The 26,126-nt window shown below is 35.7% G+C and overlaps 1 protein-coding gene across 3 annotated transcripts in view; it reads right to left on the reverse strand.

Annotated features, from left to right (window-relative positions):
* Positions 1 to 646: 646 nt before the first annotated feature.
* The window catches only part of CUL3 (cullin 3), a 91,479-nt gene continuing 65,999 nt past the window's right edge, over positions 647 to 26,126 (reverse strand). For all 3 annotated transcript variants that reach the window (XM_070619956.1, XM_070619957.1, XM_070619958.1), the window contains 8 exons: positions 24,457 to 24,627; positions 23,767 to 23,874; positions 19,620 to 19,744; positions 18,899 to 18,995; positions 17,261 to 17,395; positions 8,521 to 8,707; positions 4,632 to 4,777; positions 647 to 1,121 (listed from right to left, as the gene is read on the reverse strand). In XM_070619956.1, coding sequence (XP_070476057.1) covers positions 990 to 1,121; positions 4,632 to 4,777; positions 8,521 to 8,707; positions 17,261 to 17,395; positions 18,899 to 18,995; positions 19,620 to 19,744; positions 23,767 to 23,874; positions 24,457 to 24,627 — 1,101 coding nt within the window. In that variant the 3' untranslated portion in view covers positions 647 to 989. The remainder of the gene's footprint in view (positions 1,122 to 4,631; positions 4,778 to 8,520; positions 8,708 to 17,260; positions 17,396 to 18,898; positions 18,996 to 19,619; positions 19,745 to 23,766; positions 23,875 to 24,456; positions 24,628 to 26,126) is intronic.

Raw genomic sequence — 26,126 nt, forward strand, 5'->3', positions numbered from 1 at the left:
TGCACCCCAGCTTCACCAAAATATATATTTAAGAGAGGGGGAACCTAAGATATTTATAAACAAAGTGTAGGCTGCATGTGCTTTTCTAAGGGGCTGAATTAAATATAACCAGTTGCCAACTTTGTGCTCTGACATACTGAATTAGTGGGTATGTGTATACTAAATTCATTTACTTTTGTCTACAATAAATGAAATATAAACACTGCCCTATACAATCCACTATCAGCAGTGAGTACGACAGCAAAAGATTATTGTACAATTTATACATACTAAAATATTTTCTTTCTCTAGAGATAATGCAGAACAAAGCCTAATCATTATAAGACTTAATTTGGGAAATCTCAAATTACAACAGGGAAAAACCAAATCCGGGAATGTATTGAGCCCAAAACAAAAGTTCCTGGTCATATATGAGATTAGTAAGTGCAAGTGGTAGAATAAAGCATGCTCAAATTGTATGCTTCGGTCTTTGCATATTCATCAAACCTTTAAATTAAACAAGACGAGCTAAAGAAATGTCTTAAGCAGAGCGAGATAACTGGGAACTGTGTCATTTCTTTTACCATTTTTGTTACCCAACTTATACAATGCGCAAAGTGCTAAGCAACACTACAAAACACATTTACATCAACACTGAAGGCCTGGGGAAATGAAATCCAACAATTTTATTTTAATGAGCTGTATTTTCTAAATTTTTGTTTTATTTTTTTCCTGTTTTCATACAGTATTGAAAACAAAACGCGGCACATTCACATTTTTCTGAGGAGCTGTAAAGATGATCTCTACAGGGTTAAACGTTGTAAAGCCTGAAGCTCAATCAACTGATGGTGAAAACTCTCAAAGGGAGTAAAGGCTGGATCTGAATGGTCTAGAACATGTACTGTAATTTAATAGAAGAGATGGTCGTCTTAATATTGAATGATTTAAAAGAACTTCCCAGTCCATGCGAAGAGTACAGTCCAAGAATAAATCAAATTTCTGAGCGCATTTTATGCTACATATGTGTATACTTTGCGATCCTCAGGTGTTCGTGCCAAATATTCTCTCTCAATAAGTCCTTCAATACGTTTCTTAATAACAACTGGACTTGGTAAGAATCGAGCCTTCAACTGTTGAGTTACCTAAAAGAGAAGGTGAGAAAATTAATTCCTACCAGAAAACTTAAAACATATAGCATTTCCATACAAACACGCAGAAATTATCATCTCTGAATCCAACTGATGTGTCATTTTAAGACTCAGATTAAACTTCGGTAATTTGATTACCAAAGTTAAAAAGAGAAAATTAAAGGGGGCTGGCCCCGTGGCCGAGTGGTTAGGTTTGCGCGCTCCGCTGCAGGCGGCCCAGTGTTTCGTTGGTTTGAATCCTGGGCGCGGACATGCACTGCTCATCACACCACGCTGAGGCGCCGTCCCACATACCACAACTAGAAGGACCCACAACGAAGAATATACAACTATGTACCGGGGGGCTTTGGGGAGAAAGGAAAAAATAAAATCTTTAAAAAAATAAAATAAAATAAATAAAAAATAGAAAATTAAAAAAGGCTTTATTTGAAAACATAACGTATGGTTAGAACATACATCCTCACATCAGACTGTGAACGTTAAGGTGTAGTTGAATCAGTTGGAATATATTAATATGAATGTACACCACTCTACAGTTTAACCATTTTGACGCTATAATCTACTGACTTCTGGGTTACTCTCCCAATTCACAGAATTGGGGTAGCACAAATTCCCTAAGTTTACGTTTAAGAGCACAGACTCTGGGCTGGGACTGCGTGGATTCAAAGCCCAGCTCTCCCACTTATTAGCTCTAGGACCCAGGGAAAGCTACTGAGCCTCATGCGGTGCTGTGCATATTAAATGAGTTAACAGATGTGATGCTTTAGAATAATGCCTGGTCCACAGAAATGCTCTTATTATTCTTTCCTCCAACTTCTGTTAGGATTCCAGGTATTGTGATATCAGTAATAATAAAACTATAAATAATAGAAATAAAAAAATAAAAATAAAAGTCAAAGTCTGACTATGCACTACATAGCAGTCATTTTGTATATATTAATTTATTTAATGCTCTTAACCCTGTGAAGTAGGTTATCTCATTTTACCAATGAGGAAAATAAGCCACAGAGGAAAACTGACATGAACACGGAGTAAACAGAGTGAGCACTTAGAGATGAGAATCTAAACCTTTCTGCCTCAACGTCCATGCTTTTCCCACTAATCCACCTGCCTCTCTTGCAGACCATCCATCCATCAGCCAGTTTTTCTTTTATTCCTGTTGGATCAGTTCATTTCTCGAGGCCACAACGGACTGATAATTTTTTGAAATCTGAAACCTCAGCCCTTCACTCTCCAACTAAAATCTAGCACCCTCCTAGTAGGATCACTCCACTGTCAACTAACTCGTTCTCAACCCGCTGAGACCTCTCTGCCCCTCTGCCCCTTTCTTCTAAGCTGTAACTGACTTATGACCACACCTCCTTCTTGACAGGGTCTAGAGTGCATACAAGGCCGCTTCTGCTGCACCCTCACCAGGACGCTCAACGCCCTCACTCCTTTGGTTCGAATCCATCAACAGCCACTCTACATCTATGTTATCGTTCAAAATGTGCTCCTCAGCTCCTTGCTGAATAAAGTTATAGTTTTTACACCTTTTGTATAGACCAGAAGTCAAGAAACTAGAGCCCAGTGCTTGTTTTCTAAAAATCCCTACTGGGACACAGCCATACTCATTTGTCATCTATGGCTGTCTTCATGCTACAACTGGCCATTAAAAAAAGACAAAGTTTGGGGTCAGCCCTGGTGACCTAGTGGTTAAGTTTGGCATGCTTCGCTTCAGTGGCCCAGGGTTTGGTTCCCCAGGCACAGACCTACAGCAAGTCTGTTAGTGGCCATGCTGTGCTGGTGGCCCACATACTAAAACACAGAGGAAGACTGGCACAGATGTTAGCTCAGAGCAAATCTTCCTTAGAAAAAAAAAAAAAGAAGTCTGCCTATCTCTGGTATAGACTGATAATACCAATTTATAGTATTAGAGTTCAATAAGTTGCTGAACACTGTAACCTCACGTCCTGTTTTACATAGGGAAAGAGGCCATTTCAGTTTGAAATTCCTCAAGCTCCCACCACCTTACATATATACATTTATGCACACTTCTATCCATCCTTGGTTAGCACACACCCTGTACCCTGCCCTGGGCTCCCAGGAAGAGGCATATTCAGTAACACCCCTGTTAACACATCTACCACTGTGTTCTCTATATAATCCTCTCGCCTTTCCTCTTCTAGACTTTAGTAAACCAATTACCCTCTTCTTCCATATATATATATTTTTTTCTTTCTCTTTTTTGCTGAGGAAGATGAGCTCTGAACTAACATCTGTTGCCAATCTTCCTTTTTTTGTGTGTGTGCTTAAGGAAGATTAACCCTGAGCTAACATCTGTGCCAATGTTCCTCCATTTTATATGTGGCATGGTGCCACAGGATGGCTGAGGAGTAGTGTAGGTCTGTGCCCAAGAACTGAACTTACAAACCTGGGCTGCCAAAGCAGAGCACACTGAACTTAACCACTATGCCACAGGGCTGGCCCCTTGTCCCATTTTTTTCCCCTTTTGTTTTTAAGCATTTCTTCCTTATCCTTAGGATATAAACATGCTGAATATCTTCTATCGAGAAAAGCAAAATCCAGAACCCCTCAACTCACAACTTAATCCTCTACTAGTATTGCTCTCTCTGCCCTTCCCAAGAGCCAAGATCTCAAAGGACAAGCCACTCAACAGTTTCACTTCCATTTACTTCTCAAGGCACTGCCATTCAATGTTCACTCTTATCAGTCCAATGAAAATGTCTGGGGAAACAAACCAGCCACTTAACTGCAAATATGTCTTAAGTGTTTATTTGATTTGCTTTTTTCCCGATTTCTGAAATTACTGACCAGTCACTCCTAATAATTTTCCTCCTTTACCATGTGACATAAAGTCAACTGGTAGAGAATGGTATTAACTGACATGTGGAACACAGCAGCACACTGCCCCTCCCTTTACGGTTAAAGGGACTGATTCCTGACCAGCCATTCAAGCCAGAAACCCCAGAGTGATCCTCAACTCCTCTCTCCCATTTCCCAAGATCAGTCAATAAACCCTGTCAATCCTACTTCTTGCCTGTCTTCATTCAGCTCTCCATCCTCCACGAATACTTCATTCAGCCCTAATGATCTCTCACTTACCACTTCAATGGCCTCTCACCAGGTCTTCCTCTCCTTAGTTTCTTACTTTGTGATACGTAAGCACTCAATAAGTGGTAACAGTTACCAACATTTAGAAATAAAGGTAGTTTTTTACGCAAAAGTATTAAATACCAGCGAAAATTTTTTCTTTATTCTTCATGTGATAATATTCTATTTTTATTTCATTACAAACATATTAGTTCTTAAATTGTGCAGATATTTTGACATATTGCTATGTTTAATTATCAAGTGCCATGCTTTTCATAATGTGTTATCTCATTATAATTTCCTAATTTTAAAATTATATTTTAAATCAGTTGAATACAATACTCCCCTAAATTTAAACTGTTAACGTTATTCTGCTTTTTCTACATTAATCCAGTCTTGAAGTGTCCTCACCTCTGCTACTAACACGTTGTGCTGCATCTTCTTTCTAGATTTCATTATCCGCACTATAGCAGCTTCTATCTCATGTTTTCTGTCGTCATCTACTTTCTGCCTTGTTTCTTTCCTTTCTGGGTCAGATTCACCTTGTTTGGCAGCAACTAAAAGAGAAATAAAGAGAATTTACCAGGTAGTTACCATGTAATTTCAAATGTAATGAAAGACTGTGGTTTATAAATAAATTTCATATAATTTAGTATTATCCACAGAGAAAAAACAATTTCAACCCAAGTATAAACATATACCTATTAATTAAACATTCAAAAAGTGCCTAATTTAATCTTTACTTTAATAAGTATTTAAAAAATTCTAAATTATTCCTTTTTAAATATTAGGAATTTAATTTTATAGAGATAATAAAACCAATTTTACTTTTATAGAATACATTGATTCCTTTCCTGGAAGAAAAATGAAAGCTGGAGTACCTTCAGTAGTAAAATTATCAGTAAATAAATTTTCATTGTTTGTGACTTCCAGAGGTCAACTAGCATTTTACTGCCATGACTCCAAGTTAAACATCACCAAAAGTATCTCAGGAGAACACCTGATGTCTTACTAACTCAAAATGTGGCTGTAATCTCTAAGGCTTTAAGAGAAGGAAGGAGTATGTACTGCCAAGATTTAGTTATCTCATAATCAAAAAGTATCACTAGAATGTCAGTTAAAGGAACCCCATAACAATTAAGTAATTCATTTGCAGCTCTCCCCAATTATCTAAAGATTTCTTGTCATATATCCTATTAATTTTTCATGTCACGATCTCATTACCATTAATGCAGACTATATTCCAATCTTAGGAGAAGTCTTACTCTCTTATTCCCTATGGTCTTCAAGCAACTGCTAAGGGATTAAATACAGAAGGCCTTTTCTCCTACAACTTTGCTGTAATTGAAGTAGCAGAGAAAGAAAAGTAGTAACTGATGTTTTGTTTATTTGGTCATCAATAGGAGATAGATATGAAGTTTCTGGAGGTGGAAATTGGAAAATTACAAAGAACCACATGGGACACTCCTCACTCAGGCACGGACACACCTACGAGACAGCAAACTGCACAATTTAAAAGATCATTCTGGTGTGCATATCCATTCAGCTGTCTCTAGAATCCCTCAGTTAAGGATTCTGTATTCAGTGTCATTTCCCAAGTTAAAGATAATCAATAATCTTAACAAAAAAAAGACTACACTTAGATTAAAAGGGTCCACTACGAAGAATAATGCTCTTCCTCAAAAAAGTCAATGTCATTAAAAAAAAAAGGACAGAGGCACTAGGTTAGATTAAATAGAACTAAAGGGACATAAAAGTCAATGTAATGTCGAAATCTTGATTGAATCTTTGCCTAAAAGTAAGGCATGAAAGGCATTTTTGAGACAACTGCAGACATGCAAATATGGGTGGTGTATAGATGTATGGAATTATTAGTTTTCTTGCATGTGATACACTATTACAATTATGTGAGAAAATGTCTTATTCTAAGGAGACAGAGATATGCTGAAGATTCAGGGGGTAAGTGTTATGATGTTTGCAAATTAATTTAAAATGCTGTGGCAAATATATACATATATGGAGGAGAGAAGGAAGGCAGGGACAAGGGCGCCTGAGCAAATGTGGCAAAATTTTAATGACTCGTAAACACAGGTGATGGCTATACTGATGTCCATTATAGTGTTTTTCACCTTATGTGGATTTGAAAATATTTAAAATAAAAAGTTAGAGGAAAAATAGAAATTTTTAAACAATCTATTTGGTTCATTTAGATTTGGTCACCTAAATAGGGATACTTCAAGATAAATGAGAAGACAGTGGTGATACACACTGAATTACGATGTTTTTAAAAGTGTGAGGGCAGGAGCTCACTCCCTGAGCCTAGTACACAATACTTTGCACTTAGGAAGAGCACACAACAGAGGTGTCTGCTTGTCTAAGTGGGTACATATGTATCTAGCTGTGTGTATTGGGGTGGGGGGTTGGGGGGGTGGGGGAAGTGGTGAGGAAGACTGTCAACTATGGAAATTGCTGTGAATTACGATGAATCTCATTCTTTTCAAAGGTTTCGTTCTTCAAGTAATACTTTTAACTTCTTTGCTTGACCTTTATTTACTGACGATAGTAAAAGCAGAATAAATAGGCAATATCAGAGTCTCTGAGTATTTGATTATGAGCCTGAGTACTTTCTAAAAAAGGTAAACATGTATTTTGACAACTTAAGAAAACCTACATGGTCACAATACTTATCCCCAGCGAGAAAATTTTAACTAATACAAAATATCAGTAAGAACCAACGTAACCTAGGTACCACTCCAAAATGAAAAAAATCATTTCATTACAGAATTTTATAGCCCAAAAATACCTTAGGAGATCAATCTAGTCAAATTCTTCATCGTATATAACTATATTCCTATTCTAATCAGATCTAAAATACTATAAACACACATTTAACACCAAAAATTAAAAATCTATGAACAGAAGACCATTTTTTATATAATAATAACAATAATATCTGACAATATTATTGCCATACATGACGGGCTGTGAGATTACAAAAAGAGTCGCTTATTTAGGGTAAAGTAGAGTGAGGCTCAATAATTCAGATATAAATTACATACCATACATTTTCCTCCAAATCTAGGATACAAACAAGTCCTGAAATCCAAAATCCGTATCTGCCCAAAACTATAAAATTATATGCCTTGCACCAGGGGAAAAAAGATATTTTATTCCATGACTCGTAACACAGTTCTGTCTTACTTTTAAAATATATCTGTGTCCCCAAGACATGGGGGCCAATTTTGGTGATGAAGATATAGTGCTACAGTTTGCGACTAGTGGACGAAGTCGTCAAGGCCAGTAACAGAGACACCACCCTGCTTCGCAAGGCATCCACATACAATCAGGGTCAGAAAGGAAAACAATATGTATACAAAGTTCTTGAATCAGCGTACTTTGGCAATCAATTGTGTATTTACCATTAAAATAATTTTAAGGAGACTATTTTTTATTAATGTATAATATAAATACAATTTTTTTAAATCAGAAAATTGAAGTCATTTAAAAAATTTACCTTATTTTAAAATCCCAGAGAGATCATTTAATATATAATTTAATAGATATAATTATGTCTAGATAGCATGCTAGACACATGAGCTCTAATGGATGAATTAGTACTGGGAAGCTCACCTAACACTAGTTTTGAAACCAGTTGGCCAACTCCGTTCGAGTTTTAAACATCCACAAAGATGGAGTGCCTTTTCCCCCCTTAAATACACAGAAGAAAGACATCTTACATTATGTTAAATATACAATAAATAGGATGCTCATTATCAACTTAAAAATAAAGCCTTACTAAAAACTATTGACAAGAGGGTCATTTTCATGTTTTTAAGTTAGAGAGATAATATGGGTTTTATGGTTTTGAAATTTTAAAAATATGTATCAAAACATAAACACCTGCATCTGAAGATCAAACTTTAGATAGATAACTCCCAATTTTGAGAAATCTGTAAATCAGGTTTAAAAATAGATGTCCACTAATAGTTTAACTCAACCAGTTAAAAACAATTATTTTTATAAGTACTACCATGTTCAAAAGTTGTATTTCACTGGTCAGAAACCATACGGAAATAAGTACCTTGTTCACATTATGAATTACTTTTTTAAAGGCTTACTGTACTTAGATTCAACTGTATTTTGACGGGAACATCTATCAATAAAAGCTGCTTTATTTCTTAAGCCTCTGTGTCATGCAGCAGCAGAAAAGCATTATAATATAGAAAGCCAACAGATAAGAATTTTTTTTTAAGAGAAAAAAATATAATTTTTTGAAGAGGAAACACCTAATTCCAGATACCTGTCTGAATCTTGACTCTGTGCAGTTTGGACGTGAACTGGTCGTTGACGGTGAACACGTGGCCGTTCTCAATCTCCTTGGACTTGGGCTCTTTGGTGAGGACCCGCTGCGTGGGCTTCCCGCAGGCGAGGGACTGCAGGGCTCTAACAAGCTCTCTTTCGGGGATGTCTGTCTCTTGTTGAATTTCCTGAAATTTCATCAGATTGATATAATCACACTTTTTGAAAGATTAAAGTAGATTAATTAGTAAGTAAAACTGACCAAGCAGTAAGTTATTCCATTAAAGAAACTATTCATAACAAAGAATTCTCTGATTATCACTAAAACCTCACTTATTTGAACAAACTAGAGAAAAATGTTATTCAAATTACAAAATATTAAAGACACACATACTTGTTTTAGGACATAGAGGCCTAGTCTAAAAATGTCATCCAGCAGAAATTATTAGGCACTTGTGTTACTATTTAGGTAAAAATAAAGTGTTAACCGACATATGATTCCTAATTTTAGAAATACTCCACAATCTTCCCTCCAAGGTTACCCACGCTATGCTTGCTTAGCAACTTCTTTCACAGAACGAAGCAAAGAAAGCCTGAGCTGAGGCCTCCTATCACACAATCAAAATTTACAACCAAGTTGACCACATTTACCGCTAGTAGGACCAAATGGAAAAAAAAAAAATTAAATACCTGGTAATTAATACTAAACATGAAAAGCAATTAAGAAATCTGTATGGTATGAATCAAATGCAATACTGGGGGGGGGAAGCAGTTCGGAAATGAATGAATGTATAATTTTTTAATTTATTATACTCCTCTCATGTCAATGGGACACGTATATGATTTAGTCCCTACACTTCTACAGCGATGTACAACGCAACAAGTCTTCACGTTAGGATACACTGCTTTGATTCAACATACAAAGCTGTTTCTCAAAAGCAGCTCAGGAAGAATGGGCATGAGCATGGTGATATTCAGATTCTGCAAGTGATCTGGAGAAAGTCATTCTCTCTTTCACAAGAGTCTCAACAAGAGTTTAGGTTTTTCTAAAGGACTGTCAGGTAAGTGAGGATTGGGAAAAATGTGAATTTTAGTGATGACAACACACATTCCTTTGCTTCAAACGATCTCTGCTTATGTTTCCCTACTTTAGACATCTCAAAACTATAAATGTTAGTCCCAGCAAACTAAATAGCTGCTGTCAATTAATAGAATGTTGTCTGTAACTATCTACATGCTAAAAATGACTTATTTACATATCTTATTGTTTAATCATAGTCAAAGAATCAGAAATATCTTCTCAGGTAAATTTTACAATTACAGATCATTCCTAGAGGTAACTATTACAATTCAATATGAATCCTTCTACGCTTTTTCCTATAAATCTACATATACACACACATGAATACAAATACACACATTTACATGCATGTACATAAACATGCCCAGCTATACACTAGTATTAGTGGTAAACATAAATGGGATCACACTTTAGGAATTCTGCTATTAATTCCTTAGAGATTTTCCATCTTAGCATACACAGATTAAAGCTACAGAGAATTCCACAGTAGTGTTCTATTACAATATGAATGGAGACAGATTACATGCAATTTTGTAATGGAACATGATTTCTGTCTTGAGCACAAAAGCCAAGTTTTCTGAAGCAACTTTCTAGACATGCACTTCCTTCATCACACTTGTAAAAATTTTCTATTTGACAGATACTGGCAAACTGCCTTTCATTTTAACTATTTAACTTCACAACAGTCTATGAATATCCATTCTCTCTATCCTCAACACACATTTTTTTTCTTTTGCCCATCTGTTGGGCTGAAGATGGTATCGCATTATTTTAATTTGTACTTCCGTGACCAATAGGAGGAAAAAAACATTTTTTTATGTTTATAAGATATCGGTGACTTTTCTTCTGTGCTTTTTGTGTAATCATACTCCTTCCACGTATTTCTATTCAATTCTTTTTGTACTGATTTATTGGTGATCTTTATATATTATGGTTTCAATTCTCTTACATGTGAATAATTTCTCTTGATGTCTTTATCTTTTCTCTTTTAACTTATGAAATTTCACCATATAGATATTTTATTAGTTTTTATGTGGTTAAATCTATCAGTCTTTGCCTTTGTGGTTTATGAACAGGCTTGAAAAAAAGCCCTTCCTCATATCAATCTTATCAAAATACTGTTTTCTTCTACTATTTTTATACATTTGTGCTTACATCTAACTTGAATTTGATTTTGTATTAGATATGATGTATGGAACTAAAGTCCCCTAATACTCTCCTCCCATTCCCACAAATGAAGAAGCAAGTATTTTAATTCAGTTTGGTTAGAAATGGCAAATTTATCATATCCCAAATATCTCTTTTTATATTTATCTGTTTCTGGATTCTATTTTGTTCAAATGAGCTATTTGTCCATACATGTTAAAAATAATTTTAGTTTTAAGGTATGTTTTGGTATTAGGACAAATTCCTTCCCCTCTTTCTGGGCTTTCCCACCCCAAAACCTGTCCTTCAAAAAATAGTTTTGCCTGGGGCCAGCTTGGTGGCACAGTGGTTAAGCTTGCATGTTCCACTTTGGTGGCCCAGGGTTCACCGGTTCAGATCCCGGGTGCGGACATGGCACCGCTCATCAAGCCATGCTGTGGCAGCTGTCCCACATACAAAGTAGAGGAAGGTAGGCATGGATGTTAGGCTCAGGACCAGTCTTCCTCAGGAGAAAAGAGGGGGACTGGCAGCAGACGTTAGCTCAGGGCTAATCTTCCTCAAAAAAAAAAAAAAAAAAGAGTTTTGCCTAATCTTGTGCAATTTTTATTCCAGATGAATTTTGGGATCACGTTCTCAAGTTTCAGAGAAAACCAACCTTTTGCAGATGTTAACTGGGATTTCACTGAATTTATAGGTGACAAAAAAAATAACTTCTCAAGTGCACATGGAACATTCTCAAAGATAAACCACATGTTGGGAAACAAAGTAAGCCTCAATAAATTTAAGAAGACTGAAATCATATCAAGTATCTTTTCTGACCAAAATGCTATGAAACCAGAAATCAACTACAAGAACAAGCCTGGGAAAGTCACAGATATGTGGAGACTAAGCAACATGCTACAGAACAACTGCTGAATAATGAAGACATCAAAGGAGAAATCAAAAAGTACCAAGAGACAACTAAAAATGAAAGACAACATACTCAAACAATGGGATACAGCAAAAGTGGTACTAAGAGGGAAATTTATAGCAATACAGGCCTACCGCAACAAACAAGAAAAATCTCAAACAAGTTTACTCTATACTTAAAAGAATTAGAAGAACAAACAAAGCCCAGTCAGTAGAAGAAGGGAATAATAAAAATCAGAGCAGAAATAAATGAAATAGAAACAAAAAAATAGTAGAAAGGATCAATGAAACTAAGAGCTGATTCTTTGAGAAGACAGACAAAATTGACAAAGCCTTAGCCAGATTCACTAAGACAAAAAGAGAGAAGGCCCAAATAAATAAAATCAGCAATGAAAGAGGAGAAATTACAATAGACACCACAGAAATACAAGGGATTATAAGAGAATACTATGAAAAGTTATACACCAACAAACTGGATAACCTAGAAGAAATGGATAAATTCTTAGAATTATACAACCTCCCAAAACTGAATCAAGAAGAAACAGATAATCTGAATAGACCAATCACAAGCAAAGAGATTGAAACAGTATCAAAAACCTCACAAAAACCAAAAAGTCCAGGATCAGATGGCTTCTCTAGTGAATTTTACCAAACATTCAAAGAAGATTTAACTTCTATCCTTCTCAAACTCTTCTAAAAAATTAAAGGGGACAGGACTCTTCCTAACTCATTTTACAAGGCCAACAATACCCTGATACCAAAACAAGACAAGGACAACACAAAAAAGTTAAATTACAGGCCAATATTGCTGACGAACACAGACGTAAAAATCTTCAACAAAACGCTAGCAAATCAAATACAACAATACATTAAAAGGCTCATAAACTGCAATCACATGGGATTTATTCCAGGGAAGCAGGGATGGTTCAACATCTGCAAATCAATCAATGTGATATACCACATTAACAAAAAGAATAAAAAATCACATGATCATCTCAATAGTCACGGAGAAAGCATTTGATAAGATCCAACATTTATTTATGATAAAAATGCTAAACAAAATGGATATAGAAGGAAAGTACCTCAACATAATAAAGGCCATATATGACAAACCCACAGCCAACAACATACTCAATGGAAAAAAGAACAAAAGTCATTCTTCTGAGAACAGGAACAAGGCAAGGATGCCCACTCTCACCACTCTAATTCAACATAATAGTGGAAGTCTTAGCCAGAGCAATTGGGCAAGAAAAAGAAATAAAAGGGATCCAAATTGGAAAGGAAGACGTGAAACTGTCACTATTTGTGGATGGTATGATTCTATATATAGAAAACCCTAAGGAATCCAGCAAAAAATCAGTTGCATTTCTCTACACTAATAATAAACTAGCAGAAAGAGAAGTCATAACACAATTCCATTTACAAGTGCAACAAAAAGAATAATACCCCCAGGAATAAACGTAACCAAGCAAGTGAAAGACCTAAACACTGAAAACTGTAAGACATTACTGAAAGAAATCAAAGAAGGCAGGAAGAAATGGAAAGATATTCCATGCTCATGAATTGGAATCAACATAGTTAAAATGTCCATATTACCTAAAGCAATCTGCAGATTCAATAACAATCTCAATCAGAATCCCAAAGACATTCTTCACGGAAATAGATCAAAAAATCCTAAAATTTATAAAGAACAATAAAAGATCTCAAACAGTCAAAACAGTCCTCAGAAAAAAGGACAAAGTTGGAGGTACCAAACTCCGTGAATTCAAATTATACTCTAAAGCTATAGTAATCAAAACAGCATGGTATTGGCAGAAAAACAGAAACACAGAGCAATGGAACAGAACTGAGAGCCCAGAAATAAAACCACACATCTAAAGACAGCTACACTGCTGGGAGGGCATACACTGCTGGGAGGGCAAAAGGGGTAAAGGGGCACACATGTATGGCGACGGATAAAAACTAGACTATTGGTGGTGAACATGATACAATCTATACAGAAGTTGAAATATAAAAATGTACACTTGAAATTTACACAATGTCAAAAGCCAATATGACTCCTTTATAAGATACGTAGTCTTCCTCTTCAGGTTGCATTTAGCCTTTCATATTCTTTTGCTTTTACTGCCTTTTTGGAGTAAGTCTTCTACCTTTCTTGTTATAATGATTCCTAGGCAGATTATGATTCTTATTAAAATACCCCTTTCCTCATGTCATTTTCTCATTAATTCTGATTCATAGAAAAGTTGATTTTTCAATGGAACTCTTCTCAAAGAACGGTTTCTCAGTTATTATCATAGTTGACCACCATACTGTCTACAAATTTTGTCAACTCTTCATATTCATAAATTTCACTCCTTTTTCTTTCCTTGGTGCGTTAGTTTAGGACCTGCAGAACAAGGCTGAGCAGTAGCAGGAAAGGCAGGTATCCTCACTTCTTCCTAACTTTAATGGGAAGGTGTCCAATATTTTATGCTAACTATTGCTTGCTTAGGGTTCTCATTTGATACACCTTACGACATTAAGGGCCTTTCATTCTATTCTTAGGCGGCTAAGACTTTCCAACCTTGGAAATAAGGAAGAGAGGCTGACTTTTATCATATGCTTTTTGTACATCTGTAGAGATCATCAATTGATTTTCTCCTTGAAATGGTGTCTAGCAATACAGCAAGTGCTCAGTTAATTTTAGTAGTACTATAAAATCTCAATAACTATATGTTAACTATATGTTAAATTCCTCTTTTGTATTCCAAGGATAAATCTTATTTGGACACACTGGATTATTCTTTCAAAAGATTGCTGAATATGACTTGTTAATATTTTATTTAAGACTTGTGTATTTATGTTAAATAACTATAGTTTTTTTCCTTGTTCAGTTTTATTAATAAAGTTATATCACCCTCAGTTATTTCCCAAGAGCAGTATTTGTGTTTTGCTTTCTGAGTTCACAGTTCTCTGTCCAGCTTTCAATTTAATTTGCTAATTGTGTTACTCTCATCTTCTATAGCTGCCCCTTTTTTATTGTCTGGTCAGTCAGTACATCTGTGAGGGATTTCTGTGATTGTGGAATTGTCTATTTCTCCTTGTACTCCCAACCATTTTCCCTTTTATATTGTGAAGTTTTGTTATTAATGATTGCTGTAACTGCTTGATAAAATACTAATTATCACTGCTGTTTAATGTTTTCTTCTATTTAAATTCTACTGTCTGACATTAATTTTGCCACTGTCCACAATTAGTCTTTTATATTTCAGACTCATTCTCAGAAAATTTTAAAAAGTATAAAGAACATTCAGAAAATACATGTCTTAATAAACATCTATACCTCTTTTAAAAACTAAATGCGAGATACTAAAATCCAAGGTATAGATTACCACTGTACATATTTCCTGATTTTAGCTGTTCTAAATTAAAATATGGACTTCTATTCATTCAAAAAACATATAAAAAAGAGGGAAAAGCCTCAGCAGTCAGACCATTATGGACTAAATGTGACATTACAAATAAATGTCACCTTTTGTAGGCAGTTTCCAAGATGGGGTGCAATGATCCATGTGTTTTAACCTGTGTAGTCCCCTCAGTAAAACAGGGCTGACTTGGGTGACCAATAAAATAAGGAAGTGACAGTACGTGACTTCCAAAGGTAGGTCATAAAGGCACTGCAGGATATGTTAAATAACTAATACATCATTTTATTGAACTCATAAAGAAAGAATATTCAAAGATAAAAGATCAGCTTCCTTTAAAACTCTTAAAGTTCAATACTTTTAACTATCTCCTCTAACCGGTGGAGATGATTTCCGTTAAAGAGTTGGCTAATAAAACTCATGCAGCAGACTACAGCAAATACATGGCATGAGTCAAGACAAACTTCGCGTGCCTTCTCACAATGTCCCCAGTCGGAGACAAGCAGGCAGAAGGCTTTGGAGTCACACGAATGGCATTCTACAAGAGCCATTTATGCTCAGGCTTCTGGTTTGTGACAGCTAAAATGTGAAATATCAGAGGAATTTTCTACTTAATTTTACCCTCTACTTAATAAGCATTCACTAGCATCAGTGACCCCAAGTCAGCTGGGAAAGGGAAAAGCAAGCTTGAACCACTAAAATTACTAGCAATTCTAATAATTATTTTAGAAAATGAATTCATGTTTTTGTTTATCCTGTTATTTTTGCCAGCTCTTTATAAACTAGGACTGTGAAAGCCAACTCTAGCACTTATCAAGTAGCTTATTTTGCTTAAAATACATTATCTATCCATGAGAGCTGCAGAATAAAACACCCAAGCCATTAGAGATAATTTAATTCCACCTCTGTCTGAAAGGTTTACAATGTCTGAGTAAGGTATCCAGTACTTGCTTAACCCATATTCTTGGAACTTAATCACATGTAACTTACGCTTGAAAATTAAGATTATTCCCTGGGTAAAATACACCTGGAAATACGTAAGAGCAAAAATCCAATATAATGGATTAATTACATCTATCACATACATGGAAGTATGGAGATAAGTATTAAAATAGGCCTGGAATTTAATCTTGCTCTTAATTTCAAACTTAAAACTTACTTCTTCCTATGTTCACCTACGTCTAAAACTGGCATAAGGATAGACATTGAAATCAAAGAAAGAGATTCGAGAGTACAGAAAGAGACCCACATAGATACTGTGATTTGATTTTCTTTAAAAAGGTCCTGAGGTAATTCAAAGGGAAAAGAATGGTGCATTTGACAAATGATGCTGGAATAAACAAATGATTATCTGTGTGTGGGGGAAAATAATTCTTAATCCTTACCTCTAACCATACAAAAAAATTAACTTGAAATTGATCATAGACCTAAATGTAAAAGCTATTACTATAATAACTGCTTAGACGAAAATACAGAAGAACATCTTTGCAATCTCAGGGTAGCCAATTATTTCTTAGATGGTATCAAAAGCATAAACTATAAAAGGAAAAAATTGGCAACTGGACCTTGTCCATATTTAAAAAATCCTGCTCTTCAAAGCATACCATTAAGAAAATGAAGAAGGCAAATGACACAATGTGAGAAAATATTCACAGCACATAGATTTGACAAAGGATTTGTATCCAGAATTCATAAAGAGCTTTTAAACAACTCAATAAAGCTATGAACAGACCCCTCAACAGACAAGACATCTAAGTGGCATATGAACACACAAAAGATGCTCAGCATCATTAGTCAGCAAGAAAGACAAGTTAAATCCACAATGAGCTACAATTGCCCACCAGCTAAAATGGCTAAAATTAAAAAGACTAACAGTACAAAATTTTGGAGAGGATGTGGAGCAAGAGGAAATCTCCTATACTGCGGGCAGAAATGTAAAATGGTACAATCACTTTAGGACACAGTTTGACGGTTTCTTAAAAAGTTACACTATAGGTCTATTCCTAACAGCCCAAACCTGATAACAACCCAAAGGCCCGTCCACAGCTGAATGGATAAAGAAAACACAGTAGAGCCATATAATAGATAACCATTCAGCAAATAATAACTCTAAAGGTTACTCAAATAAGAAATAGTCAAGTAACAGGTGAGAAGCAGAAATAACACAATTGGCTAAAATTTATATAACGAAACCATACCTCAAACGTGTATTTTTCTCTATTATTAAAGAGCATTAATATGGTCATCTGGAAAGTGGAGACTTGCAATATGTGCTTCCGTGTATTAGAGCCAGTTACTTGTGCCCCTCCAACACCAACTTCAGATCCATCTTCCTGTTTCATTTTTTAAAAAATATAAACAAGATATAATTACTGGTAACTTTAACAGTATGTTTAAGAAATAAGCCCTGTGATGTCCAACCCCCCCCTTAACAAAACCACATAACTTATTCCTATATAAAAAGGAAACGTCATTTTAAAAAAGTGTTGTGTGTATGTGTGTGTACACACATAGGCACATACACAAAGTCTTTATTGAGGACTTTTTTTTCCATTGTAAATAATTTTTAACGTATCTGGGCAAGTAATGAATCAATAATTCTTTATATTTACAGCCAAAATTATTTTAACAGTACACAATGGGATAATAATGGACTTATAAGACATCATTGCCATTATACCACTACCAAAAGTGGTAGAGTTAGTTTCTTTGTGGGTGGTCTGCTCACAGTAAGAGCTCAAAGAATTCCACAGGATGGGGGAAAACCCTCTGCCATCCTTAGAGCCTGTTTCTGCGCTGCAATTTATGAAGTACAAAGCAGAAATTTAAGTCCTCAATAATTAACATATGAACTATGTTTTTAAAACCTTGCGAACTGTTTAATAAAACTTCAAAAAATAACATGATTTTTTAGTAAAAAACCTCTCCTTTAAAACAAAAACAAACAGTAATTAAAAGCTGAGTTCTTTAGTATCCCTGAACTTCCCACTTACACTTAAATATATAATAGCGTCGAACATTATTCAACTAAACAAACTGTAAGGAATATTTCCCATTTCAATTAAATATAAAAATTAAAGTGTAGGCATTTTCAATAGTATTAAAAAAACACTTCGGTGTTACAGTGACTTCCCATATGAAACTAGTAAGATTCTAATTAAAATATAGAATAAGACTGTTATTTGCTGCCTAGATGACAACTTAGGCATTTTTCTTTAATGTTTTTCTGGAAGCTTTCTATTATTTTTCTATTTTAAGGCAAATGACTCTGATTTAGACCAAGCAATGAAAGTAAACTATTACTCTAAACCTCACGATTTTAGATATAAAAAAGCAATTACTTTTTTTAAATGAAGGCAATTCACTAGTGTATTGCTAATTTCTTAAATAATCACTTTAGTAACACTTGGTACATCTCATAAAACTCAAGTGTTAACTTTCCTGGTTTTGGTTTATTGGAAATAAGGATTATAGGAGACTGAGAATTTTGAAAAGGGACTCATGGCTTTGAATGCCCTCAAATCAACTTACATTTTATTATTTTATGTAATACTGTCTCAAGTCTAATCTTAAAAATAAAATGTGTAATTGTCTTATTATTTATTCCTTAAGAAAGTCTACTGGTATAGTCTTAGCATTGTCAAATGAAGTTAGCAACTGAGGGAACAGAAAAAAAAAACAAATCAAAGCCAAAGTTTCCCACTTTTTAATATTTGAAACACATAGGGAAATAAGAGAAATATATGATTTACCCAGGTCAACAAAAATCACAAATCAGTTCTATACACTAATTTTAAGTTACTTAATATAAATATGCTCAAACTATCAATATTTACCTTTTTAACTGGCCCATAAAAGGTGGCATTGAGATCTGCAGAACCCATGTGATGCTGGAGTGTGAGCTGGCGACCACTGTGTTTGGCTAAGTAAAACCTGTAGCAAATCAAACCAGGTTTTAGAGAACCATACAATTTACATATTTGAAATTATAAACTACAGGATAACAACTTTAACAAACACATATGTAATGGAGACTTTAAAAGCTAAAGGAAACCTTAGAAATCAAGTTCAGTGCCAATTTTTTACAGAATAGGAAACAAAATAAAGGAGGTGAATTGAAGAGACAGGGAGACAGTAAGAAAAAGACAGACCTAAGTAACTTAGCTAGAAGTTATTAAATGATAAAGGTAGTAAGTGAAACAATTTCTATCAGTACATTTTGCCCCTGGCCTGCTGCTCAGTCACTGCTGTTCATAAGACTACCTTTCTCTACAGAAACCCAAAAATCAACTTGCCCTAAGCAGTGGAAGACACCAACAACACAAAACATACTCCTAACCATGCACCAGTGCTGAAAAAAGGACAGTTAAGAAAACATTCCTCTGAACAGAGTTTATGCTACTCATTGAAAGCATAAAGGATGAATTCTGCTTTTGAACATGAGGTAAAAAAAAAGAGTGTACTGATCCTTAATCAGGGACACTATTAATGTTCAAATTTATTTCAAATTTGGATAATTACGTGTACTTAGAAATACAAAGTGTGATCTACACTTACCTTCTGAATATCTCAAACGCATGTCTCGGTGCTGGTGGGATGTTGCACTTTGGTGTGGCTGACTGAGTGGGCCAATATCCTGTCGTGAGCACCCGGACGGTGAGATCGACACCACCTAAAGATACCTGTGTCAAAAAGAAAGAAGTGGTCCCCTCAAATTAACGAGGATTTGTTATCTGTTCTGTATAGACACTGTGGTAGAGTTCGCAAAGTAGTTAGGTCCATGTCAAACATCTAGCAAACAAAAGATATCTTCTTAACGATTAGATCCATCCAGTGTTTTCCAAATTTCAATTATCCTGGCAAACACTTATAATTATTGCTTAAGATGACTTTAAAATACTGACCAAAGGACAGTGCTCAGCTTTTGAACAAAGTCTTACTAGTGTCATCGAGAAGTGCAATGTTGTGGTCCTTAAGTTTTTTTAGACAAAATATCGAGGGGTCACACCAGTATCACTTTAGAGAAAATTCTAGGACAGCATCTTTCATCTCAGCTTTTAAATATTTTTACCACCTTAATGTACAAACAACATATTTCTCATATCCTATTTACGTTTCAACGACACTGACCAAAACTTTGATGTTTTCACATGCAGTTCACATTCTAACAACCTTGGCACAGGACGCTGCAGATGCATTACATAAGGGAGGTGCTCTCTAAGGGTCTGTATGGTGGATGGCTACCTCTACAAAATATACCATTAAAATCACCATTAGAGATTTTACTTTTTTTAAATGAATTGAAATTTTAAGAAAATAACAATCAAGCACATCAACAGGAAGTCTTAAGGGTGAAATATTATCTTTATTAAGAGAGGTTCCATGGCGTAATGGCTGGCACTCTGGACTCTGAAGTATTATCTTTATTACTGATATTCAGCTTGCTCTGAACCATTATTCCATTTTTATCTAACCCTGATGATTTAGTGATACAGATTTTTAAAAGGGAAGGATGAGTTTATAAATATCAAGAAGTATCCCACACTCAAATTACTTCACAAATATCTACTGAATGATTACTTCGTTTTAAAGAAATTGAAACGAGAAATCCTTTTTTTTTTTTTGAGGAAGATTAGCCCTGAGCTAACTAGTGCCAATCCTCCTCTTTCTGCTGAGGAAGAATGGCCCTGAGCTAACATCCATGCCCATCTTCCTCTACTTTTTATATGTGGGACGCCTACCACAGCATGGCCTTTGCCAAGCGGTGCCATGTCTGCACCCGGGATCCGAACCGGCGAACCCCAGCCTGCCGAGCAGCAGAACATGCACACTTAACCGCTGCACCACCAGGCCAGCCCCGAAAGCAGAAATCTTTGATGACGGCACAGGAGACATGATCAAAGCAGAGACTCTTGGATAATGAACGGAGGAGGGCAAAGAACTTTCTGTACGTTGGCAAGTGCATCAGGGGCACAACTTGGTTCAACCCACCCAAGACAGTAAAGTCTGTGACCTCTTCTCCCATACAAAGATCTTGATCCCTAAATCTTCGAGTCTTTCCTCAAAATGTCATTTTCTTAAAGAAGGTCTTACCTGACCACTCTTCCTGCTACAAATCTCCTCTGTATCTCCTATCACCAGCTAAGGTGCTACGTGTTTACTTAGCTTGTTCATCATCTGTCTCTCAGATTGGAATAGAAGCTCCATCAAGGCAGGGATTCTGGTCTATTCCATTCTTTGCTGTGCACTCAGTGCCTAGAACCATGCTTGGCACAGAAAGCAGTGAACGAATTATTTGTTAAATGGGAGGAAAAACAAGGACCTCAAAGAGCTATTACTCTAGTGGTTTGTGTCTTTGCTTCCTAGCTATCTTAGTTATATTTTGAGCCATTCAGCTTACAGTCAAGTACCACATAACATTTCAGTCAACAATGAACTGCACATACAACAGCAGTCACATAAGATTAGCGTACCATACAGCCTAGGTGTGTAGTAGGCTATACCATCTAGGTTTGTGTTAAGTACACTCTATGATGTTCACACAAGGAAATCACCTAATGATGCATTTCTCAGAACATACGCCTGTGGCTATGCAATGCATGACTGTATATTCAAAGACAGCACATGACGGTGGCAAGTACTCAGAGACAGAGGTATCAGAAAAGTCTGTCAGGATGTGATACGATTTGTTGGTATATACAAACAGAAATACGATAGCAAGAAGGTTTTCCTGCCCCTGTCCCATTTTAAAAACAAAAAACACAGGAAAAAATGGACAAATACTTACGTTTCCTTCAGGATAATAAATAAGATTTATCTAAATAAAATATACCATAAGGATTATTACAATTTTAAGAAAGTACTTGTTATATGACTTCTGAAAGTAAATGGAAGTGCCACTCTCTTGGTATATTTCAACAGGCTAAGAATCTTCAAGAAAGTTGCAGAGATTCATCTGCCTGAAAACCGGTGGTATTTTAAAGGGCTCAAAGATTCAGAAAGCTCAAGATTTGTTTTGATTACTCCGTCAATTTTCATCAAATCTTTCTAACGTAGATTAACGCTTAGGAGACTTGAAGCTCAAGGTCTTTGGCACAAATAACTATAAAAAAGCCAATAACTGCATGCAAATAACAGCCTTAAAGTAGAAGCTGCAATTGGATTAGCAGATACATAACTGAGCATCTTGATAAGTACTCTACTTATTATAGTTAACAAATTATTAAACAAATATTCTACCACAGAGTGCAGCATATATCTGAATAATCAGGATGAAAGACTGGAAAATTCACAAACTTTCTAACAACAGAAAATAACAAAGGCAAACAGAATCTGATGAAATCATCATATTGCACAATTACCCTCCCCCCTTTCTAAATGAAAAATTGCAACATAGTGGTCAAGACTAAAGATTGGAATTTTCTTATCAAAAGGCCTTCAACTATCACAGACAAGGTAATGAGACACTTAAGAAAATAGTAAGGGTGCTGAACCCCTCCAGGAACATTCTCTTACAAATGGTTTCAACGCAGGATTTATTCAAGCCAGGTAATTTCCCTATAGCTTTCAATATGTGTAAGATGAGTGGAAGAAAAAACATTATCTCACATGAAAATATAATCATATTAACGTATCAGACAGAATGAAGTGCAAATCCCTAAACAATCTAAAAAAGAAAAAAGCTTTCTAGGATAATCGCATTATTCAGTTTCTGCCCACTCAAATTTCTACTGATTACAGACAGACATATCTTTCCTGTTCTCTGTCCTTCTCCACTGTAAACATTATGAGACAAATCACACAACTAATTACAACAGAGAGGGACCAGAAGTCCGAGTCAGAATGCCTTAATATATATAAATGTCTATTTCTAAAGAATTAAGTATTTTCACATATTTGTTTGTGATGATACTGTGGGACAAGTAGAAGTGATGATCCCATATTTAAATATCGAAGGAAAGATCCTAAAATTTTTTAATGGTTGTAACATGTCTTAGTTAAAATGTGGTATATGGTCACTTCAGAGAGAAAACTTTTAAAGAAAAAAATCGAACTTCTCTAAACTTACAATTGAGATAAAGTTGAAAAATAGTTAAAAAAAAAAAGGGGGAGGGAGGGGGAGAACAAAATTCTGAACTTCACAGAACTCTGAAGCTGTGCAAGTTGCAGCTCACTGCCTTCTCGGAGTCACAATACAAAACCATATTTATAATACACTAGTGTCAGTGTTCTATACTCAGTTCACTCCTCACCAACCCCGAGGATGTCAGACCCCTTCATGATCTTACAGATGGGAATGAGATTACAGGGGTATAGGAAGCTCAGGTAATGATTGCAAGATAGCACAATCCTGGGGTAAAGTGAAAGGGTACTAAAACTCCATAAGCCTGCCTAAGCCCAGTATTCTTTCCACAATCTATAATGGTTCTAACAGCAGAACATTCCATTTACTAAATTTTCAGCACATTCCTTCAAGCAGGGAGGATAAACCAAGTTTTAGAAGAGTAAGAAAACAATATTTTAACACTAATAGTTTAAAGGTTATATGGGGGAAAATAGTTTTTAAAGCTCTCACAGATAACATGTATGTTGTCACTAAGGACACTTAAGGAAACCAGTTATCTGATACATCGATGAAAATGTTCACTACAAAAGACTTCATGTGAATACATATTTGAAAGTAGAAATTAATGGAGAATCTTACCCCAGTAGCCTGAAGATGCTGCCTGAATTCATCCATAGTTGTGTTTGAGATGCTCATATCCCTAAACATTCCTTCCAGTTTTGATGTGAACTGACATCCACATTCAGTCTGTGGAAGAAAAATACAAATATACACAAATGAATGATGAATTTCTCTATGAGAAAACATCCAAAGAAATAAACTCTTCTATGTTACTGCCATCCTTTCTAAATCCTTGCAATAGCTGCTCCATGCCTGTGGGTACCAAACTGTAGTGTCTAAGAATAAGCCAAGGACTTCATTTTAAAACACAAAGTCCCAGACTCTTTCAGAGATTCCAATACACTTCACCCAAGGCAGGCACCAGAACTCTGTGTTTGTAAGAAGCCCTCCGCTGATCTGGGTACAGGCAGTCTACGGTCCACACTCTGAAACAGAACGACACAGCACTATTCTCTTATTGTCTCCCTTGTACTAAGCCTCCCGCAGTCTCCATGATTGTATCCTGTCACACTCAGAGAAATGTCAGCAAACTGTATATTCCAGAACTTGAAAAGATGTAAGCACAGCCTACTCAAAAAAATTCTAACTTTATTCATTTATGGAACTAGATATTTCACATCAGTTAAATTTTCCCAGTACATGCTGTTGGTGTTCAATCACGTGATAAACATTAGTTAGGTGCACTCCACTCCATCTTATATACGTTACCTTTAACTTGGATATCATATTTTTTTCGGAGTCATCAGAAACACTTTTATTCGTGAGAAGTCTCCGTGCCAAGTGTTGTTTATAATAACGTTCAAATACATCTTTTTCCTGCATAAATCTAAAAAGGACCATTGCTTTATCCAATATTGTTTCTACTTCTTGTTCTGTTAGCTGCAAAATCAATTAAAAGGCAATTTAACAATTGTAAAATTTTAGTTCTGGAAAAACAGCACCACAGTTCATCTACAGTGAAAAACGATACTGTCTGACAACAAACATAACTATCTGGTTGAGATGCGTCAGAAGGAGGGACCCAGTTTGAGGAAGTCCTTCCTACTTCATAGAGCAGCCTAACTTGTACATCCTTATCGAGTGCAGCACCAAGCAGGGGCTGGAGTGGACTTTCGCTCCCTAGGGGGCTCCACTGAAACCGAGGCACAAAGTGATAGACGGCTGCATTAATGGATGGCTGAGAGCAGATGAAATGAAGTTTTATTTCTTCTGGTTTTTGAAAGCTACCATTTACTGAGCGCTGTGCTAAGTGCTTTACATATTTTTTTAATTGACGTCACACTGGTTTATAACATCATATAAATTTCACATGAATATCATTACATTTTAACTTCTCAATAGACTACATTGTACTCATCACCAAAAGTCTAGTTGCCATCTGTCACCATACAAATATGCCCCTTTACCTTCCATCAACCCCTTTCCTCTCTGGTAACCACCAATCTGTTCTCTGTATTTATGTGTGTGTATTTGTTTTCTTTATCTTCCACATGAGTGAAATCATACGGTATTTACCTTTCTTATCTGTCTTATTTTGCTTAGCATAATACCCTCAAGGTCCAGCCACTAAAACGAGATTATAATCACAAAAAAGGATATTTTACGATGCCTCTGCATAATATTTAGGCAGAAATTTATAGAGCTGAAATACAGATATTTTCACATAAGCTCATTCAAAATCTAAATTGTGCAAACAGAAAGGTGATAACTTGTTATAACTCAAATAGTAAGAAGGCCCCTTGCCCTTATCTTTTAAATAAGGGCAGGATGATATTGTGGCAGGTTGTATTTAACTTATATTAAAGCATAGAAGACTGAACGGATGCGCCTTTTCTGCGCCCTTCGTGATCTTCCCCTTGTTTCTTTGTTAGAGCTACCCGTGAAACCTGTGGCCATTTGTTGCTTTTCCCTTTTGTCTCACAAATTCCAAGATGAAGTAAAAAAGAACAATTTGTGTGTGATCACAATATGCCTAGCTTGATTTTCCATGCTGTGGTGAACTTCTAGGATCCCATATGCAATAAAAGGTTGAAAGTGAGCTTCAACATACGCTTTCAAACTATTTTCTGACAGCCTTCAAATTCTTGGCATCCTGAGTACTGTTTGATATATAACCCCCAGAACTAGAAGAGAGCAAGTAACATTCTGTGCTATGGATAGTTGTTTTCTAGTTCCTTATTATCTCTCTAGCATAGCTAACCCTCACAATCTAAGGACTGCGTGGTTGGTTGTTTTTGATGCCAACTACACATTAAGTGAAATGTCAAAGTACTTTTGAACATTTCAAATACCTTAAACAATCCTTTTCAAAGATCACAGCACACATTAAAGCACGGCAAAGGGCTATGCTTTGTTTTATACCTACAAAATCCCCTAAT

This window comes from Equus przewalskii, chromosome 5, assembly GCF_037783145.1.
Source record: "Equus przewalskii isolate Varuska chromosome 5, EquPr2, whole genome shotgun sequence".
Lineage (NCBI taxonomy): Eukaryota > Metazoa > Chordata > Mammalia > Perissodactyla > Equidae > Equus > Equus przewalskii.